This window comes from Acipenser ruthenus, chromosome 21, assembly GCF_902713425.1.
Source record: "Acipenser ruthenus chromosome 21, fAciRut3.2 maternal haplotype, whole genome shotgun sequence".
Taxonomy (NCBI): Eukaryota; Metazoa; Chordata; class Actinopteri; order Acipenseriformes; family Acipenseridae; genus Acipenser; species Acipenser ruthenus.
The window spans coordinates 23813167-23836120 of NC_081209.1; the positions used below are offsets into that span (position 1 = coordinate 23813167).

Below are 22954 nucleotides of genomic sequence, written 5' to 3' on the forward strand. Positions count from 1 at the left end.
GAAATGGCATAAGCAGCAATACCTTCTTCACTAAGGCATGTGTTGACAGCAGCCAGGTTAGCTTGGTCCAATGCCTGGCTTTGCTATGTGCTGTTGCAATCAGAAGCAATCCAAATCAGCAGGTCTTTCCTCTCATTCACGCAGCTTCCCTTTATTTTGCCAAGGCCCTGATTGCTGCTCAGGAAGATCAGGTAATAAGCTCAACGTTCAGGAGTGCAGCAGGAGTCGAGACAGCCTGTCAAAGACAGAAAGAGAGAGGGAGGTGTTGACTTGTCTGCAGTGGGGCTGGAGCTGGCACTCTAAGCAATACAATCTCCTCCCCCTCTCCCATTCTATATTAATTCCCTGTGGGACTACAACAGCAACAGCTGAACATGATACTTTGAGCACAGCATCACCCACTCAGACACTTTACACATCACTTCTTCAGTCTCTGGCTACCAGTCATCTGATTGCCCTGCACCAAGACTATCACTAATGGGATATTTATTCTTATTGGGGTATTAAAGGATTTTCATGCTATTGGAGGAACTATGGAGAAAAACAATGGTAAGGGGCATTTTTATACTCACCCTTCTCCTGTATATACAGATAGGTCTATAGTAAATATTTGATAACTGCTATAAGTTTTACTTGTAGGCTTATTCATTTTGCACACATTGGAAGTGTTATTGTTGTAAATGACAGAAATACACACACCAGCAAGTGTTGAACAAATTGCTGGCATATAGTATTGTACCTGTGCAACTTTCCTAATCTGCTTTAGAAAATAATCGCTTACAGTAATATAGTGAATATATATTGTGCATGACAAGCACTTTTAATTCATATTTATCAAAAGAGCATTTCTTTCTTTCATCAGGCAGTAAATGCTGTTGGCTAAATAGTGTTTTCAGTTGAAAGTCTATATTGCTTACTGGGGTCACTGGAAACGTGTTTGATTTATTGTTTGAGATGTGATACACTGGCTTTTAAACAGAGTTCACTTTCCCACCTCTCTCCTTAAATGCCATATTAAAAGCTGAGGAAATCCATTCCATTAAAGTGAAAATGGGGTTACTGTATGAACAGAAAGAAATACACTTGTGGAGCTTGTTAAAAATATATTATAAGAGAATTATAATATGATTTCAAAAACAAATTAATGCTAGATGCAAACCGCACTTTTAAGTTGAACAGTAACTATTCAAGAAACAAAACTTTAAAGATCAAACAGATCGCACAATGTAAGCAATCAGTTTAAAGAGATCAGGCTCTGTTTGACACAAATTGTCAGTGCATATTTAAAACATAAGGTTCACTGTATACAGAATAATCAGTTTCCATAATTACAGCTAAACTAGAACAATGTGAACTGCAGGTCACGCTGAAGTTAAACTGTGGTTTTCAAAATCCTGAGGGCTGCATAAACTGGTTTCATTCATAGACAAGTCTTTTGTTTTTGTTTATTTTTATTGGTTTTCAGATTTTGCATACATTATGATGTTATCTTGTCAAATATTGTATCCAACAAAAAGGTATTGAGCAAGAAATGGAAAAAAGAGAAGACTAGTGATTTTTAAAAAAAGAAATACTGCGCATGTATTTTAAACCACTTATTTAACATTACCCTTGTGATATTCCACTGTCACTTCATTTGATCCCCCTTTTTAAAAGTCACGTACACCCAAAAGGTGTTAAAAATCAGTAATCATTCCTCATCTTAAAAATACCAGATTGTTGTATGTCATTGTAGATTTATCATTTCTTATTAAAATTAACAAACAAGCTATTGGCTTTAGGGCTCTATTCGTTAAACTAAACCTCCATTTAAAAAAAATAAATAAACACCATTGATTCCAAGACATCTTCAAAGTATCTTTTACGACACTGATATCTTACAATCGCTATTGTAAATCTTTAAATGACTTTGTTTGAATCAAGACTTTGACCCAAAAAAATGCTGAAAGACAGTTTCTCAAAGCAAGGAGATTCCACAATATTCTGCCAGGTCTTGATTGTGATTAAACAAGGTAAGCCAAGTCTTTTAGTGGTTGAACTATTCATATTCATATTTTCCCATGTGAGTACTTTTATGGTCTTGGAACACACACCACATAGCAATGGCTATCAAAGGCCATAACTCATAGCAGAACTTAGGCATGTGCTAGTAAAAAATCAACTAATTATTGTTGACTTGGTTAACATTAACATATACTAGATGGATTTCACAACCTAGTGACGACAGTATGATTTCTAACAGTGAGAAGCAGACTGTAACTAAGTAGAAGGGAATATGATTACATTCAAATGGCACTGGTGTAAATGGTGTCAGGGTCACACACAGTTGTCCATACACTGAACTGAACTGCATGGAGGATTCCTCATCAATTGGGACAGATGCTGTTCGTGAAGTAGCTTAATAATGCTGATATACAACATCCTTTAAGAGTCCTGATTTCAAAAAAATATTTAGTTATAGAGCGGTACATGTGTTTAGTTTTTTCAGATTTAAAAAATACTGGTACATTAACTTTATTTATACTAATACATATACTTATGACAAATACATGTTATTTTTTTTAATACTAATACATGCTTTTAATGTAGTGTAGAGTTTCAGCTTTAAAATCACATAATTGTGTGCATGCAGTAAATATTTCTAAATGGTAACAAAATTGTAATTACCCTTATAAAAGTTTACCCTAGTAATAAATAAAGCATAGCGAATACCATGGCAAAGCATGGTAAACAATGGTAAATGCAAAGAATAACAATGAGAAAAGCATGATCAAACTGCAAACTTACTGTGTAAATGTACCGTGGTAAACTTGTATAAAGGTACATGTAGTTAATGTACCTGTGTTTGGAAGTATATCTGTTGTTTATATTACGAGTGGCTTGTGGACCACTTGCAATCTTTATCCCATGACATTTGCTGTCATGGCATGAATCTAGAAACACGCTGTGCAATCATAAAATCAGGTTGTGCAATCCAGTTGGAAAAATCTGCTAATTAACAAAACTGAAATTAAGGTCACACAATCTCTTGGTTAAAATAACAAAGGTTTGATGACTCGAGCAAATTCTGTGAGAAGGACCAACCGGTTTTGATTTTCATTTCTCTGCATAATTTAAATGCACTGTGTACACTTGCCACTGCCAGATAGTAAGGCAATCCTGTAAGGGTAGTCAGTCTGTGAGCTGATCTCCTGAGTTCTGCTGGTTGTCCATTCGAATACCAAAATGGGAATCATTACTCAGCTCAGAGATATGTAACCATTCAACCAACTGGAAAGCTAGTTAAACACTTACTATCTAACTGAGTCATGACACTGGTCCACAAGCCACTAGACCGGTCACTACTGAGCTCCTGGTTACAAAACGGGAAATCAAGGTTACTGCATTGAACCATAAGTTCAGTTTTACTCAACAAATGAGAAATGACCAAATGGCTTTCTGAGAGGCACAGTAATGGCCATTTATCAAATGGCTTGGAATCATGACCTGATTAGATTAAGAGAATTTTGTGAATTTTTTAGTTGTCTGTGAGTCAGATATAATATTATTAATGAATTTGAATGCTGGAAGCATAACCAGCAGGTCTCTGGCAACCCAGCCATTTCACATAAACAAAGCTTTTGGAATGTTTAAAATGTTAATGAGTTGTTGTAAGGTACACAGTGTCCGGTTGAATAACAACCTACTTGTGTTTTTTAGACACATTCAAGTTCACCCATGCCATTGAGAAATTTAAATAAAAACAGCTAGGCATTTGTGTATTACAATCACTAAACATACAGTATATTCGAAAGTCAAGTCTCTCTAATGTCTAATTCACCGAGAAATCTGCTTTGCAGTGCCAGCTTGAAGGACACATAGAAAGCGATACCTTGACAGTGACATCAGCTAGCTGCTTGCTTTCCAAGTAACATGTGTGACATGCCGACAGCCACTGAGTGATGGCACAAACAAAGGGCTCTGAAAATGCAAAGAACTTTTCAGCGCAACTGGGAAGAATCAAATTAAGCATTGCCAGGGTACATCTGAGCCAACAATGTAAAGTCTTCGCTTGGAGAGAATCCAGTCCTTTCAATGGTTACATCATACTCCTTTAGGTCAGTTTATAAAGATGCTGTACCGCTGATAAATTCAGGACATTATTCTGTAACATGAGCAGAAAATACAGCTCCCTGCGTAAAACTAAAAGCATATGGCAGAACTTATACTTCTAGAGCACCAGGCATCTTTAGGGGATTCAAATTCCAAAGGATATGCAACAATTGCTTCTATGGCCAGGGGCAACTTCCTTACTAACTAGAGCAACATGAGCGTGTCTAAGCTGTAACGCTGCAGTGGTGTGTTGTTATCCTATCTCGGGAATAGAAGAATGCTGCATTTCATTATTGATGCTGCTAGGACAGGTAATAAAGCATGCATATTATATATGTTAGTTAAATGAGTTATATATTTCAATATGACCTTGATACTGTAGTGCTTTACAGTCAATATGTTTTGTTAATAGCTTTTCCATTTGAATTCATGGTACATAAACAGTATAAGGAAGTGCACAGCAGCATCTAGGTTTTCATTCAGCCATATATATATATATATTTTGCTCATATTTATTTTTGTCTTTAATCAAATAATTATTTATCCCATTTGAAAAAATACTGCCGCAGATGTGACAACTTCCCTGCAGATTGTTTTCCCTAAATCTAGGTGACAGATGGACTGCCTTTTATAGACGTGCTGTTTATGGGGATAATTCTCAATAGGAACTGGTAATCCTGGTCAAAGCAGTTATGTTTTGATCTTTGAAGAGTGGATACTGGGTGTTTTTTGATGAATGAACAGGGAACAGGTTCATTATGTCAAGGAATCAGGGGAGTCTGATCTGATTGGTTACAACAGACAGCTGTGGCAACAACAGATCTGGGACTGCTGTTTGTTCTGATGCACCCATAGCTGCGGAGGACATGAAGGTAACACTTACATCCATACAGATTTTTCTATTGCACAGTTTTCAACAGATCTATCGGTCTTAAATGTGGCTGTACCTGATTAGGCTGGGGATGATTAATCAAATCCTAATTATCTAAACATTGTTTCCTATTTTTACTTATTTACTGTGCATCAGCCTCAAGGCAAAAGGGGATATAATAAACCTGATGATTACATTAAGGTAATAAACCTATGCGGCTAACATGCACTACTGAATGACTCGTAATGCTATACCCTGTGTTTTTGTTTTAATCAACTCCATGTACATATGCCGACTACATCGCAGTATCTTTGTATGGAAATCTTGGCGACCTATCATACAGGATAATTAAATGTACACCTCTGGTAATACTATATACTAGTGATAGACAATTATTATTATTATTATTATTTATTTCTTAGCAGACGCCCTTATCCAGGGCGACTTACAATCGTAGGCAAAAACATTTCAAGCGTTACAATACAAGTAATACAATAAGAGCAAGAAATACAATAACTTTTGTTCAAGTAAAGTACAAGTTTGACAAACCACAATTCAATAATACAGCAGATAATAGTGATAGTTACATCAGGATATGATTAAATAGTGATAGTTACATCAGGATGTGATTAAATACAAAGTACTACAGGTTAAAAACTTGGCAGATTACAGTATTCTGAAGTACAGGATTAAATGCAGTAAAATAGGGGCTGATAAGAGCAAAATAAAGCACATTTACATGAAGGGTGATAGTGTCCCAGGATACAAACAGAGGAGTTCTACAGGTGCTCTTTGAAGAGGTGAGTCTTAAGGAGGCGCCGGAATGTGGTCAGGGACTGGGCAGTCCTGACATCTGTAGGAAGGTCATTCCACCACTGCGGAGCAAGGGTGGAGAAGGAGCGGGCTTTGGAGGCAGGGGAGTGTAGCGGTGGTAGAGCTAGTCTTCTAGTGCAGGCGGAGCAGAGAGGTCGAGTGGGGGTGTAGGGAGAGATGAGGGTCTGGAGGTAGCTGGGTGCAGACTGGTCAAGGCATCTGTAGGCTAGTACAAGAGTCTTGAACTGGATGCGAGCGGTGATCGGGAGCCAGTGGAGCGAGCGGAGTAGTGGAGTAGCGTGGGCGAAGTGAGGCAGAGAGAACACTAGGCGGGCAGCAGAGTTCTGGATGAGCTGGAGCGGACGGGTGGCGGACGCAGGGAGGCCAGCCAGGAGGGAGTTGCAGTAGTCTAGGCGGGAGAGTACCAGGGCCTGGACCAGGAGCTGGGTAGCATAGTTGGTGAGGAAGGGTCGGATTCTTCGGATGTTGCTCAGGAAGAATCGGCAAGTGCGTGCCAGAGTGGAGATGTGCTGGGAATAAGAGAGGCAGGGGTCCAGGGTGACTCCAAGGTTCTTAGCTGAGGAAGAGGGAGAGAGTGTGGTAGATTCCAGAGGAACAGAGATGGAGAGATCAGAGGAGGGGGAGGAGGAGGGAAAGAAAAGGAGGTCAGATTTAGAGAGGTTGAGTTTGAGGTGATGCGAGTGCATCCAGGAGGAAATAGCAGACAGACAGGTAGAGATATGGGAGGAGATGGTGGAGTCAGAGGTGGGGAAGGAGAGGAAAATCTGAGCATCATCAGCATAGAAATGGTATGAGAAACCATAGGATGCGATGAGGGGGCCCAGGGAGCGGGTGTAGAGAGAGAACAGGCAATAAGTGAGTTTTAGGTATTACTGTCTGACAGAGGCTATTTCTAAGTATTTACATGTTCTATGGGAATGGGATATTCTCTGTCCTTTTATGGGTACTCTGTGTGATGTCTAGTGCTGATGTATCTCTGGTTCAACATGCACTTTAGTTTGTCTTCCCTTAATTGATCTGTAGTGTAAGGAGAAACAAGGCTGCACCAAGGACACACAAGATCACTACCTTTATAAAGTGAGATGATTCCATGCACTTGGGTACATTTTTGCTTCTAACCTTAAGAGCATGAGATGAACATGAATATCCTTTCATGAAAGTGCTTCCTTGTTATTATAATTATTATTACTGTATTATTATTAGTATAGATTACGATCATCCAGACTACTTGCGTTCAACTTTACAATTGTATGTTCCCACGCTGTCTTTATTCTGTAAATATTGTATATAGCCCAGAATGGTTTTACTTTCTTCTCTGTAATCAAGGGAGCATACACAAATAGTGCGTCTACTGGGCTGTTTATTCTGTGTAGATATAAAATATAAGGTTCAGTACCATGTCAATCAACTTTCCATCTCTAACGGGCTTCTATCAGACAGTAGATGCCCGCTGCCATGTCACAGCATCAACTGGGAATCAAATTTCTTCTATGATGGAAGCTGTGGCTATAATGGCAGTTTACTATGATACGAAGCGCAATGCAGAGACACGTGCAAAACTGTGCAACTGTGTCCCAGGCATGGTCAAGCTATATTCCAAAATAGATTTTAAGTCGAATTCAGACTTTTGTTGGAGCTCAGTGCAGGTATATGCTTCAAAACATAGCTAATTCTCCCTTAATATTATACACAAGGGTTCACATAAGATTTATCATTAGGTTCTCACATGAGCAGGCCTACCAGCAGAAATGGTTTGGTACTCACCAAAAGTATGGTCGCCTAGTAACGAGGTTCATTTTTTTTTATCGTGTTTACCCGGTCATGTGCCCAGAATGATTTCAGTATGATCGTGTTTACAAGATCATGTCCTTAAAGGGTTAATGGGCATGTCAGAGACAACAACAATAGTTTATAAATCTTTAGTAAGAGTCTGGATTGCTGGTTATTACAATTTTTTACAAATCATCTCGCATTCTCTGTTTACTTCAGTAGCCTACCACCAAATTCCATCCCGGGGGATTAAAAAGCAAAAAACAAAACACTTATTTGTTGTTGAACACGTCAGCTTGACGGCACACTGGTATTTATAGAAGGATATAACATAAGTAAAATGCTTAAGTAAATTTAGTTTTTTTAAACTCACGTTTAAATGTAATGTCTCTCAAACATCAACACCTCCTCTCATCTGGACTCAGTTTGCCACCCTGTAACTACATCCCTCTTCTCTGAATGGACAGCTAAATCGAGATCCCTGCTGTCATTGGTTGCTTCAAGTGTCTATTAAAATGTTATGCACTGAAGTGATTCCACCTATCGTTCTCCATTTTTTAAAAATAAAACTTGAAGCAGCCAATGATAACACTAGCAGGGATGGACTTTTTAGTGAATTAGAACCATCTGGCCTTAAGTGAAATATGGGGACTGGTATTTAATTATGATCAGCAATAATAAGCTAAGTTACCCGGAGATTGTTGTCAGATCCCAGAGACTCAATAGAAAATCGGGAGGTATGGGTGGTCATAGCCAGATAATATGTACCCCTCGCTGCCTATAGAAAAATGCTTTCAAGTCCGCTTTTGTTTATTGGTGGGCATGCCTATACCTGCGTACCAGTTATGTGAACACCTGGTTATACAATAAAACTGTTTTACAAGGGCAGGATTAGACAGGTTTTACTGTATATTTCTGAGTCAAAGACCTTATAAGCAAAGTGTGAACTTGGTGATATATGTTAGTTTATTAGGCTTAAACTAGTTCAGCAATGTACAGCCATTTAAGCAACTGTTACTTCAGTAGTTTTCTTTTTTAAGTGTGATTCCTATAACTATGCTGTTGAAAATCGGTAGTGTATTTGTTTGTAATTATGAAAAGTAATAAGAATAATAAAAAAGTATACTTCAATACCTTTAAAAAAAGTCCTCCCAGTCACACTGCGACAGCCTAGTATTTTGAATTTGCCGCCATAATTCTAGCACCACCCCCAGTTGTGAGTGCGTGGCTGACGCAACTGACACCGTCACTCAACACAGTCTGAATGGCGATTGCGGCAGACACACAGGGTCGAGGGAGCGGAGCACAAACTGGGCTAATTACAGTTCGAAAAAATTCACATATGAGACGGATAAGTACAGTAAGTGAAGGATAAGCCATTGTTCTAACATAGTGTTTAACAAAAAAGTATCTGGTCTTTTTGTAAAATAGTCTATTTTGTGTTCTAGTATCTATGCCGGTCCGATGTCTCCTGACAAACAAGCGCCTTTGTGTTGCTGGTGATGACTGTGCTGTCGTGGTAACACACACGACGGGCCCTTTTGTTTCTAGGCTCGGCAATTTTGTAATAACTAGTGCTACAAAGAAAATGCTTACGTTATTGCAGTTAAACTGTAACTATGACGTCGTTAGCCATAATGTTGCCTGTTTTTACCTTGGGTTTTCATAACCACCTCGCATTCGTCCGTCGGACCACCTTCATTTTGTCTCCTAACATATAATTTGTTGTAAACACTGGTGTGTCGGGCAGGGTTGTTTTCTTATGTGTTAAAGTATATAATAAACACACATGTTTTTAATCAAACCGTTATAGTTACACCGAGTCATTTGTGTTGTGTGGTAGCTTGGAGGATAATATGCGTATTTTTGTTTGTGAATTGGAGTGGAGTGTAATCTCTCGCGTGAACATTGTTAGATACCGAAAGCCATTCAGTGAGAGATTTGGGGGCTGCTATTATTATTATTATTATTATTATTATTATTATTTATGTATTTAGATCTAGCTTGTTTTTACATCATAGTACTTGTACTGTACTGGACAGTGTACACCGCTCAAATGAAACGTGTTGGTATTACAAAACAGATATATATATATATATATATATATATATATATATATATATATATATATATATATATATATAATTAATTTTAATTGTTGAAAACAGGTGATGTTTTGGTAGTCACTTGCATTTAAATAAGAAAAGCTTGATTGTTCTGGGAAAACTTAGAAATGAATCTATACAATAAATACAACTTGAGAATACCGTGTGCAAGTCCGCAGATTGTTAATGGCTACATTAGGTGTAGTTTACATTCATGTAGAAATCTCTTGTCAGTTTTGTGAATATTTTCCGTAGTGCGGCTGCCTTGATGAGAAACAGTCCAGTCACCAGAGCTCAATGCAAATTAGACATAATCCATCCCACAAAATTGCAACGTGGCCGCTGTGGCGAGCTCTTACTGTAGTGAAATCAGGCGGGTGTGAGACAACGGTCTGAAAAACGTTGAACATAAGTCCAATGGTTTATACTGTTTGAAAAAAATCCATTACCAAAAAAATCATTAAATGCCAATGATGTGATGTTAAGGAGATTTTAGAAAGTATCAGACGGTGACGTAAGATTTATTTATTTATTTTTTTTTAAGCGAGGGTGTATCTTATTGGGACGTCACACCTTTGACGTAAATGTAGTTTCCACAGTTTGTCAAATTATTTCAGTTAATTTCCTGGAATAATGTAAAACTTTTTTTTACACTTAAGTGAAGTATAATTGTGTGTGGCTAGTGAGTTTTTTTTAAAGGTTAGCCAGCTCAGTCTTCCTAAAGGAGTTAAAATAAAATAGTGTTGCATACATTCTACCTCTTCACCAGTTGATATTCCTCCTATTCAATCTAAATCTGTTTAGTATTTAGCTGTCTTAAGTGGAATTGGCATTGCTAGTATTGTGTAAGTACTCAAGATGGATGCTTAATGAAGTCTGTTGTTGCCTGCAGAAAGTTAACTTTTAATGTGAAGTTCAGAAGGTATTTCTATTTTTAGGGGGTCATTTTCATTAAATAATGGGAAAGGGTTTTTTTTTGTAATTCTGTATAAATCATCTAAGTTGGGGGTTATAAATCAAAATTATCTTATTTAAGGGTTATTTTCTCTCAATTGCCGTCATCCATTTGCTATTTAGTAGTTAGAAGAGGTTTCTGTAAGAAGCAACACTGTGGTGAAAGGTTTGTAGATTGTATGATGACAAAAGTGAAATAACTCTCTATTTTTTCTTTCTTTTTCAGGTTACAGAAGTGTAAAATGGATGATAGCTTTGATTGCGACTGTGGTGAGCTAGAGCCACCTGATCATTGACGTGGAACTTTCTGGAAGTAAAGCTGCCACAGACTCCAATTGCTTGACCAGGTGCTAAAAGTAGTAATTTAAATAGGAAACAATTTGACAATTAAAACATAATTTAAAAAACACCTTGTGCTCATTGGCACTGTAGAATGAAGCTGCTCAGAACCAGTCTTACACTGAATATATCTGCACTGTGAGGAGATGCTGTTACAAGCTTTTTATTTATATTTTTTCAGTTTTATGTTAAATGTTAAACTTTAATCACGATCTGTTAAGATTAATTCCATTAGTGTTTCAAACTAGTTTTAAGTTAAAAAAAAAAAAAATTAAAAAAGTCTGAAGGAGACACTGCACCTTTTGAACTATGAAAATACTCTACATCTGCATATTACAATTAAACTTTCTCAATTTTTTCAGTAAGAGGACTGTGAAAGATTAAGTGGGAGGAGGGGGGAAGGGGGCACTGCTTGCCTGATTGGCTTGTGTTGTTAATCTCCAGGGAAACAAGTTTAGTTTTAAGGAAACTCCTATGGCTCCATGCACATGTTTTGATCTTCAGAAATTATATATAAAAAAAAATAATTAAAACTCTGCAGTAATTTGGCAACCAACACATCAAATTCTTCTACAATGGCAGAGAAATTTGAAAGTCTAATGAACATTCATGGCTTTGATTTGGGCTCCCGGTACATGGATTTGAAGCCACTAGGCTATGGTGGCAATGGTCTGGTTTTTTCAGCTGTGGACAGTGACTGTGACAAAAGGGTGGCCGTTAAAAAAATCGTCCTCACCGACCCCCAGAGTGTTAAACATGCCTTACGAGAGATCAAAATCATCAGGCGCCTCGACCACGACAACATTGTGAAGGTCTTTGAGACCCTGGGACCCAGTGGGAGACAATTGACGGAGGATGTTAGCTCTTTGACGGAACTGAACTCTGTTTACATCGTTCAGGAGTACATGGAGACAGACCTGTGCAAGCTATTAGAGCAGGGCCTCATGTCAGAGGAGCATGCCAGGCTGTTTATGTACCAGCTTCTCCGTGGACTTAAGTACATCCATTCAGCCAACGTCTTGCACAGGGATCTCAAACCTGCCAACCTCTTCATTAACACAGAAGACCTGGTGCTGAAGATTGGTGATTTCGGTCTGGCACGCATTATGGATCCACACTATTCTCACAAGGTATGATGGTTTTTATGCTGGGTTAATGTTTTCCTTTTAACAATGAACTATATTTCTACATTGATTGCCTCACAATACAAAAAAGCAGGCTAAAAATCCTAGTTGAAAGAATTTTTTTAAATAATCCTTTTCGTTACACTTGAAGAGTTGAAGCACTCAAAGTTACTGTATTCAGCTTGCCTTTGAACTACTAAAAGGTCTTCTCAAAGTTAACTCTTTATTTTTTATTTAAAAACTCCCTATAGAGGTGTCATAGTTCCTGAAATTAAAGGCACTTCCGCCTTGGTCTATCACAAAGGATGTGGTCCCGCCAAACAACTGTCTGGGGTAAAACTAGTGAAATTCCATGCTATGAGCTCTTTAAGCTAGTTTTGTTGTAGCCTGACATGATCTGTGAATGGGAATGGTGTGTGCTTCAGGAAGCAGGGATATTTTCTTCTAGGTTTCTGGAAGGAAATTGCTGGCTACGTTTCCCTTAGTTGATTACATACAGTAAAGAAATCAAACATTTACAGGTCACATCTGTAAAAACTGCTTGACCAGCTGTGAATTTTGAAATGTAAATTCCAGTCATAGTGTCTTCTGTAGAGTGTCTTAACACATAAACAGGAGAGGACTGGGTTTCCTCAAGTGCTGGGGGTATTAACTTGCATTCCCCAATGTGTTAACCTTTTGTCAGCCGAGTATTTGCCAGTGACTGCCAAACCAGCTGAAAAATGTTGAAGTTGACTAAAGTCTTAACAGGCATGGCTACATTTAGTCACAAGGTGTGATTAACCCGTTTCTGATAATGAAGTACAGTAAATTCTCGTTAATACATATTTCAAGGGACCAGCAAAACAAAATGTATTAACAGTGTAAAATAATTAGTTAAGTTAATTTGTAATAAGAAGTAATTTTCAATAAGCGTCTGCTAAATTTGGCAGGGACCATGTCGAAAATTCGTTATCAAGAAATATGTCTAATCGGTTTGTTTTAACGAGGATTGACTGTATAGTACCACTGTTTCTTTCTGGTACCACAAATTAATGGACAGTTCCAGTTTACATTCTTATGTTATTCATACAGTAAAAAAAGTACCTTATTCCCACACCACCCCCACCCTTTTTGTTCCTCCCTAACTCATTAAATAAAGGCAAGGAAGGGTCTCCCCTTCATGCTCAAACAGAGCTGGCATGATTGGTGAGCCCTCCTGTGCTGTTAAAGTGAAGCCCTTTCAGTGTGAAATGAGAGCAGAAGTGCATCACTGGGTATTGAAATGAGATTGCAACAGAAGTGATTAGAATGCAGTTTTAGATCAGCAGTTCAGTTGTTATCCTGAAGCTTTGTTATTTTTAAAAGTAAAAAAAAAAAAAAACTGGCTGGGTAGTCCGTGAAAGACATTTTGTGTGTGTGTGTCATAAGGTTGGTCAGCTTGCCAGCAGCTCTTTTATGTTGGTTGTAATGCTAAAATGTTGTGCAATTTAGTCTTTCAGGTTTTACCCTTTTAGAATAGCAGCCAAGGGTATGGCTTTCACAATTTGGAACCAGCAATGGTACATTGAGTTTCAGTGGTGTAACTGTACTCTGGCTGCCGAGCATACTGTTTGAAACGCCTGGTTTCTATATTAAGGACACCAATTGAACTACAGTACCTTTATGCATTGCTTTCTCTGGCCCATCCAATTTAACACTAAACTTTTTATCGTGCGATGTGTGATTTTTGGTAAAAATGGTAAAATGCAAGTGTGTGAATGTCATTTAAAAACAATGGGACACTATTTTATTTTTGTGTCCTGTTTAATTGTGAAAGCCCCAGCCCCATTAAGACTGAGGTGTGATTGCAACTGTCCTGAGTGTGTAACTGAAATGTATAGTTTTAGTTAATGTACTGCTAATATATGTGCAGAAGAGAAATACTTATGTAACTAATGAGGTTTCATTTGAATACATGAAATTGTGTTAAGTAGAAACTGAGGCTGAGCAAGGGAAATAGTGCCCCCCCTCTATAGCCCTGTGATGTATAGAGCACTGCCAATTGCCTTGTAAGACTGTTAAGACTTGGCTTCTGTTTATTAGTGCTTCAGCTTAAGGCACAGCAGGAATTTAGGAGCAATTACATAAATCATCTGAGAGTTTAAATTTAACTCAAAGCCTAAACATTAAGGGGGAATTCAGAAAAGAAATGATGGGGGGCAAAGCAATGGAGAAGAAAAAGTCATTTTATGATATTATAGATACAAATAAAGCATTACTACTTTAGGTGTCGTTTGCAGAAAGCATACTCTTGTCAACCTGTACAGCACACTGCTCTCTTTTCTGACTAAGACAGTGCAAGGTCTTTACTTGGTTAAGTCTTTTCTTCTAAATGAATAGATAGGCCTAGTGTCTTGAGTGAAGCAGGTCATCTCGTTGGGATGCCACGTTTCCTCTTCGTGGTGGTCATGGTTTCATGTTGCAGGATTGGGAATTAGCACATTTCTCTGATGTAGTTCTCAAGTTAGTTTTCCATCAACACCATCTGAAATGGTCAATGACAAACAGATGCTGTATCAGTGCCTTTTATGTTTTTTTATTTATTTTAAATGCCGTCTTCAGTCAAAGAGTGGAGTGAGGTTGACCTCCAAAGGTACTGGCAAAAGGTAGTCCACCCTGAAAATATGAACTAATGTAACTTATAGGAAATAAGTCTAATATAGTTTAGATACAACTGCAACTTGTACATCAGCATGATAGTATGAAATTTAGTCGGATTTACTTTATTACAAACATAGTGATGCATTGATAAACTCGTCGGTCAAATCGTCTGGCACAAAGCCCAGAGGAGACTGTGCTATTGGGTGTCAAAACAAACAGAATTCTCATCACTTTAAATTAATCCCATGGTACTACTCTATACAGTTAGACTGCAAGCACAACTAGAAGTAAACCCAGTAAAGAGAAAGAAAGCTGGTTAGTGTACATAACTACAGAAATATAATTACAGTACAATTCTCATCTTTGCATTATTATTGGGATAAGTTTATCCACCTGTGTTGTTCTGATACCACATTGAAGTTGCACCATAACACTATTTTATTTTTTATTTTTTTTGGGTGGTTGTCAGAGTGTCCACTTTTATCATCACTATACCTTTTGAGTAGGTTTATTTATAATTGTGTCCATTTAGCCATAGCCAGAACTAGACCACTAGCTGTTTGCTTGTTGGATAGATTCCAATTAGCCAGTGTTAATGTACCCCCAAGCTGTTGGTATTTAAAATTGGTAATCTGTATAAGAATTAAATGTATAGATTAACTACTATAAACTATTGTCTGTTTTATACTGTATGATCTGCTTTAACCTCATCTGTCCTAATCCAGGGTAAAAATTGTATTTCTTTGTAACTGTTATTTAATGTAAGTCATTGTTTAAGACATTTGATGTTGAACATTTAGTTAAGTCATAGAGTCCAATCATATTTATGGCCTGAAATATGAAAACAATTTTTGATATTTTGATATTGAAAACAATGTCAATTGTTTTAAGAACAGCTGGTGTTGGAAGATGGTGACTAAAAGTATTAATTCTGTTCTAAACACCAAGCTTCAGTTTTTTTAAATGTAAAACTTGATTTCTCAGAGACCTGTTTGACATTGTCTAGTGTGCGATCTGTATCATGATCGGTCTAGCATCCCACCATAATCATGACAAGGAAGGTGAGGGTTTGTCTCTTATAGATGCCGTATGAGCTGGTGACGGGAGTGTTTACATGTTTAAAACATAGCTGCATTCAAGGACAGTAATGTGGATTTAAATAAGTGTAGGGCTCTTTCTTCAGCTAACTTATTATGCTGTCTTTTCTTGTTCCAGGGTTACCTGTCAGAAGGGTTGGTCACTAAATGGTACAGATCCCCACGTCTTCTGCTGTCGCCTAATAATTACACCAAAGCCATTGACATGTGGGCTGCTGGCTGCATCTTTGCAGAAATGCTGACTGGGAAGACCCTTTTTGCTGGTCAGTTAAATATTTGCTTGCCAATCGTATTGTTGAAACCAGATAACTGATCATGTCCTTCCTAAAATGCAGGTACTACAGAGATTCTGCTTGTGTGCATTCCTTTTCAAATGTTCTGCAGCATAGTCTAGTGTTTTATTGTTCTTAAAGCAAAAGAAACAATACCTTCAAGATTGATGGGGGTGGGGGTGCTGCTGCTGCTGCTAATCTTCATTTGTGGGACATTTGTAATCCATTTTTTGACATGTTTCCAGTTCATTTACATAAATGTAACTATTTTACTATTGAGTCTTGCTTTGTTCTCTGAAAGTAAGGTGCCTGGGACCAGTTTTATAATGAATGCTTCTGGAATTCTAACCCTTGCTGTGCTAAATGTTTTAATAATTGTGTTTACTTGTCGCACTTCACTTGATTCGTCCCTTTGTATTCATTTTTTGGTTGTTTTTGAATCTAGGTGCCCATGAGCTGGAACAAATGCAGATGATTCTGGAATCAATACCTGTGATTCACAAGGAGGATCGAGAAGAGCTTCTCGGAGTCATCCCAGTCTTCATCAAAAATGACATGTCTGAGCCACATACGCCATTGGCAAAACTGATGCCAGGCATCAGTGCAGAAGGTAACACAAAACATTGAATACATTTATTGTTTTCTAGCTTTCCTTCCTAAAAGCCAGCTTGCAGCATACAATATATAAATACATTTATATTCATCATGTGGTGCCCTATGATTGCTGGACAGTATAATTTATATAAACCTAAAGTACAAAAATAATATAAAATAAAAAATATATATATATATTTTTATTTTGTGATATTGTAGAACAAAATGTTAATAGGTTTTTGTTTTGTCAGCACTGGATTTTCTCAAGCAAATTCTGACCTTCAACCCAATGGACCGATTGACCGCAGAAGAAGCCTTAGCCCATCCTTACATGAGCATCTACTCCTTTCCTCTTGATGAGCCCACCTCGAGCCACCCCTTTCACATTGAGGATGAGGTGGATGATATCTTGCTAATGGACGAAAGTCACAGCCATGTTTATAACTGGGACAGGTGAGACCTTTACACACTGTATGCAATGTCCATAGTTTAACCCTTTGCAGTCCATTAAGTGCGCGTCAGGCGCATCGGGTCCAATTTATTTTCACACGCGCAGTTAATTTTAGACGCGCTGTTTAAAAGTATTTTTTTCTACAGTCAACCGGGTTTAAAAGGCCCTGCATATCAACAAAGCACTCACTAGGCATCTCCAGCCCCGCCCCACCCTTTCGTTCGCTATCGCTTTCACATATGCTATTAAATAATAATAATAATAGTCGTACATACCGATCAATCATCTCCTGATCATTCGTTTTATCACCAAACTCCTCAATAATGCGATCCAAGTCATTATTTTATTACTATAACATCTCAAAAAAGCTCTGCAAATGTCCGTGATAGTCTCTGTGTGCTGATTCAGTAACAGCCAGCTTGTTTCCTTATGACCGCCCCTATGTGATGCCAGGGGCAAGTATGATTATTCATGAGATGCGCCTTTTTTTTATCGGCTTGTCTCGGCTCCTGTCGCTCCCACTCGGCCATTGAATGGTTTTCTCTGCTTTTTCCGGAGAAAAAATGACTAGAAACCCGTTTTTTGCGTTTTTTTTTTATGGTGTCGGACAGGGTCCGACAATGGACCGGATAGGAATAATTGCAATGTCGGACCAGGTCCGACATAGGACCGCAAAGAGTTAATTGGTTTGCATAACTGCATTGTATTGTTTTTCAAGACTTATTGGTATAATTCTAATCTCTCCTCAATTTTTGTTTAATAAATCTAGTGTCATTTGAAGTTTGTAAATGTAATCTGTAATGAAACTGTTTTAGGACCATAAGATCTCTCTAGTTGTGTTTTGTGGATATTAATCTGGTAACTCAATGATGTTGATGAAAGATTTTCATTATGCTAACATACCCTTTAACTTTGTTTCATATATCATGACAGCCAGTTTTCTGACCACGACTGGCAGGTGCATAATTACGAAGCCGACGAAGTTCAACGTGATCCAAGAGCAATCTCTGACTTTACAGATGAGGAGGAAGTGCAGGTAGACCCCCGTAAATACATGGATGGTGACAGTGAGAAGTATCTGGATGACCCTGCTTTTGACTCTCTCTTTCCTAACGAACGCTCTTGGCAATTTGAAGATCACCATGAAAACAAGTATTGTGATCTGGAATGCAATCACACCTGTAACTACAAAGCCATCTCCCCATCCTACCTGGATAACTTGGTGTGGCGGGACAGTGAAGTCAATCATTACTATGAGCCCAAACTAATAATAAATCTGTCAAACTGGAAAGAGCAGAGCAAAGAGAAATTGGATAAGAAGGGCAAAACTAAATGTGAAAAAAACGGATTGGTAAAGGCTCAGATCGCTCTGCAGGAAGCTTCCCAGCAGCTGGTTGAGAAAGACAAAGAGAAGAACCCGGTTTTTGACTTTGATTCTTTCATGGCAAGCACCATCCAGCTCGGTTTACAACCAGAGTCTTCCGAAGTCGATCTTTTAAATGATTTGAACAGCTCGGTATCCCAAATAGAGTCTCAAATAGAATCCAAAAGCTCCATGTCCAAGTCTGTGAGCCAGGAGAAAGAGCAGAAGGGAATGGTCAATCTAGCCCAGTTGGGGGGTCGAACGCCTAATCCTTGGGAAAGCCAGTTTGAGAGCACAAGTGTTGAGGGGGAGAGTTGCTTAATAGATGAAGTTTGTTGGGATGTAAGGAAGGATGAGCAGTTAGAGAAGGAGAATACTTACACCAGTTATTTAGACAGGCTGTTTAGCAGGAGAGAGGAGGTTGACGTGGTAGAGCCAGAGCCAGTAGAAGATAAGATTCCAAGGGACGATAGAGAGGAGGCAGGATTTCTAGGAATGAATGGGGATATCCTGTTCAACAAGCAGTTTGAGTCCTTAGCCCTCCCACAGTTTGATAGCCCTGCTGATTCACCACTTGGGTCACTACAGGCTGTCTTAACACCTGCGGCAGTGAAATGTTCCCCCCAGATTGCCCATAAAACATACAGCAGCATTCTTAAACATTTAAATTAAAACACGCAGTAGACTTTCAGATTTGTTTTGTGTGCGAGACCTTTAACATCTATGTGTTTCACACTTAATTTTTTAAATTTAGTTGTGTGTGTTTTTTTTAACTTGAATCTCTTTTGTGTAACCATTGTTCTTGAGTATTTGTTTGTGTGTTTTTTTTTTTTTTTAAAATACAAATTCTAAACTGGCATGTCGTTAAGCACAGTGTAGACAAACAAATGACACAAATGCAATAGAGGCAAACTGAAATTGATAGGAAAATGCACTAAACCAAGTTTGGAAGCATTCTGTCTGAAACAGCAAGACGAGCACAGATTAACCTGCTTCACATGGAATGGTTCTTTCCTTGGCATATACAGTACAGTGGGGAAAAATCTATTTGCATGAGTTGTTTTTATTAAGTGCAAAAACCTAATTTATGAAGGCAGTTTTTTGTCACAGGAAGAAATCCTAAAATCGTTTCATACTGTAACATTTCTTAAGACACATGATGCTAGCAGCAACCATTAACTGAACGCAGAAATTGGTACACATGTGTTATCTACCTCAAGGTAACAGCAATGAGTGGCAAATTAGGAGCCACGATAGTGCTTTACATCATGAATTTCCACTTTGCAGTAGTCCTATCTCATTGACTGTATAAGTGTGCATTTGCCATAGTGAAGGTGTTAATATACACCATTATTTATTTTAGCAAATGTAACATGTTTTCTGTATTTATTTTAATTTGTAGATTCAATGTGACTGTTCAACATCTGAGGCATATTTTATTTCAGAAAATTTTAGGTTCAACACTTTGATTAGTTAACTATATGCTCGAATGCAAAACATCTGCTTGAGTTAGTAAGCTTTCCATTTCCCATCATTTGTTTTCTTGCTTTGGAGGCAAGCACTCGCTGTGTGGAGTTCATTTTTATTGTATAGGTAATAGATTTCATTTAAAAAGTAAACCAAACAGCTTTAATATGAATTTGAAAATGCGCCTAGAAGTCTTAAATTCTGTGTTTCATTTTTTTTTTTTTTATAAAAAGAAAAAACGTGTAATGTTAGAATCGTTTGCATGGAAGTAACAAGTGGAAGATACAATAAAACTAGAAGTTAAAGGTTAAGTATTGTAAGTCATTACATTTTCATTTAATTGTATGTTTTTATTAGTTTATATATTTTTCAAACAAGCATGCTAAAAAATAGGTTAAAGTGTAGCATGTATAACATTTCTGAAAATGTGTTTGCCTTTAAATTCTAGTACTTATTTTCTGTATCATTGGTTGCCCTGTTTAAAAAATAAATAAAATAATAATACAATTAAAAATGGCCAGCAAAAATAGAATGTCTGTTCATTTGTTCTAATACTTGTGTATAATTGTCTATGTTGCTCAATGTCCATGTAAACTTCTAATCACTTTTTTTTTTTTTTTAATGCCAGAAAGAACAAAGTTAAGTCTTAAGGGTAGAAATCATCAAGCGTAAAATGTATAGCAGTTGGCCAAAAATGGTGCTTGCCTCAGGAGCATTGCTTGAAGCTAATACAGTCCTCAAAAACATATTGCTTTAGGAAGCATTTTTCTCTACAAAACTACACTCATTCCATCACATGAGTGCTTTTATGCCATGAGTTAGAGATCAGCATATGTTGCCTGCTTACAGGGTCAGTGCAGATGCTGCAGCACAGACATGCACAGGAGTGGAGGAAAACAGTATGCTATGGAAAGCTGGTGATTTTCATTAAATGCTGTCAAATTGCCTACAATTGATAGTAACTTCAGTGCAAAATGTCCCGGGGATGGGAAGTGGCAGCCAGAAAGTTCTACATGTTCACTGCGGTGGAATACACAGTTTCACTATGCAGTGTTAACATACAGTACAGAAATGCGAACTACATTGACATTTACAGCATTATAGCCATTACATAATTCTAAAGAGTTTAGACATGGCAATCCCCTACTATAAACCTGAATACTTTGTCCAAATAAATGGTCATTTCCTGTAAACATTTGCAATTCACATGTGTTGTACGCTATCATATTTTCAATATGTGTTGATTGTTTGAATAGGGTCATTTTAGGTAATGGAGAACAAATAAGTGGCAAAAGGGCCTCTTAACGCTACCTGTTAAAATTGTAAGTCGGCCTGGATAAGGGTGTCTGCCAAGAAATAAATAATAATACTATATAAAAGTAGGCATTACTGGTGAAATACCAGAAGATCCTCTAGGCTAATTGTGAGGAAGAGAGGAAGCATGTCAAGTGATGAACAGGCTTCGGTGCAGAATGCTTCGCCTTCTGTATTGGCACGTCTGTAATATGATTCCCCACCACTCTTCCTCATGTAAATTGCGCTTATATGTAAGCTGATTGCACTGTCTGCGTTAGTTTATGTCACTTTAGTTTAGCTTGATTTGATTGACACTCAAGATTGTAAACACGCTCAAATTATCATGAAGTTCACTTTATAAATAGACACTGACTGCTCATGCCATGAACTTGGAGAATAAACTTGTGTGCCTGAAATAGACAGGACTTACAGTGTCATTGCTGGTTATAACATAATGTCACAAAGACGGCCGGAGTGGGTGGCGTCAGACCAGATCCAGGAAATAAAACAACAGAGACTTGGGGTTTTGGTGAACGCGCTCAGCATTTAATAATTAATTGACAGAACAGAAAATAAAAGGTTTGAACACAAAACAGGACACGGCACTTACGCCAAAATAAACAGATAAACAAAACGAACTGACACACAGGGACGAACACTAAACAAACACGTACCACGTAGCAATTCGCTTATTTTTTACTTTATCTCCTCACTCTCCTGTTCCTTCGCCCTGAACACACAACCCCGAGTGAATGAAAATGTGTCTATACTGTTGTGCTGGGATTCAATTACTAATTAATTATTCACTTGAATCCCAGCATGTGAATTAATTACGTGCAACCTCGTGCTCACATATTACATACTTTAAATGCACGTGAAGTGATTTGTGCCATCCTCGTGCCTAAATACAATTATACAATTTAAATCACACGTGAAACACAGACCCCTTTATATCCCGTGTACCAATCTCTATATACCAACATTAACACACGCAACATACACCATATAACACACACATGCACACAGGGGCGGAGCACATTGCCACACATAAACAGAAATGTATTGCTTTATTACATTGTGAGATATGTAAACATAGGATGTTGTTTCCTTTAGTTTCCACACGGATAACAAACAATTACATCTCTTACAGTGGTTCCAGTAATAGGGTCAGAAACATCTTGGTACAAAGCAGTAACCAACAATCTGAAACTGCAACTAGAAATGTATTAGCAATTGGGAAAATACCTACAGGTAGCTGGTGCAGCAACAACAGCGGTAGTAACTGCTCAAGTGTATGCATATATGCATCTTTTCTTTTCTCCACTAATCTAGCCACTTCTTCATTCCATTTAACTATATGTTTTCATACGTTTTATTGTTTGGATATTTGTTTTTATAAAAGTACGAGGCTTATTTCTCAACACTGTGTTGTGTATCAGAAAATGTGCACACAGCTTCATAATGTTGGAGGAACAGAAATAGTAGAAGATTTTTATACCAAATTGTTCCTTTAAAACACCTTCCAGATGCCGATTAGTATAGCACTGTCATTTGCGAGCCCACACTTGTGTGAAAACCCTTCTGGCTGATTGAGTGTTAGGTCACTTCCTGTGTTAAGTTAACAGGGCCCCTGGCCACTTGGGCCTTCCACTTACATTCTGTGCTGCACACAGGACCCTGTTTTGTCAGTTACAAGACAGGAT

General features: G+C 37.9%; 1 protein-coding gene across 2 annotated transcripts; it reads left to right on the forward strand.

Moving 5' to 3' along the window:
- The first annotated feature begins 406 nt into the window (after nucleotides 1-406).
- Nucleotides 407-20471, forward strand: LOC117428407 (mitogen-activated protein kinase 6-like). Of its 2 annotated transcripts, none has more exons than XM_034047388.3 (6): nucleotides 407-549; nucleotides 10853-12095; nucleotides 15927-16071; nucleotides 16526-16690; nucleotides 16926-17127; nucleotides 18059-20471. In XM_034047388.3, exons 2-6 carry the CDS (start codon nucleotides 11541-11543, stop codon nucleotides 19158-19160), a joined length of 2169 nt encoding a protein of 722 aa, XP_033903279.1. In that variant the 5' UTR covers nucleotides 407-549; nucleotides 10853-11540; the 3' UTR covers nucleotides 19161-20471. The 2 variants fall into 2 exon arrangements, with proteins under 2 accessions (XP_033903279.1, XP_033903278.1); XM_034047387.3 differs by lacking the exon at nucleotides 407-549 and adding an exon at nucleotides 8784-8927.
- Nucleotides 20472-22954: the final 2483 nt, after the last annotated feature.

Bases quoted from the DNA above. Each gene is read 5' to 3' on its own strand.
- LOC117428407 (XM_034047388.3), top strand. From the start codon at position 11,541: ATGGCAGAGAAATTTGAAAGTCTAATGAACATTCATGGCTTTGATTTG. The intron at 16,072-16,525 runs GTCAGTTAAATA...TTTTGAATCTAG, and splicing joins TGGGAAGACCCTTTTTGCTG to GTGCCCATGAGCTGGAACAA. The intron at 17,128-18,058 runs GTGAGACCTTTA...ATATCATGACAG, and splicing joins CATGTTTATAACTGGGACAG to CCAGTTTTCTGACCACGACT.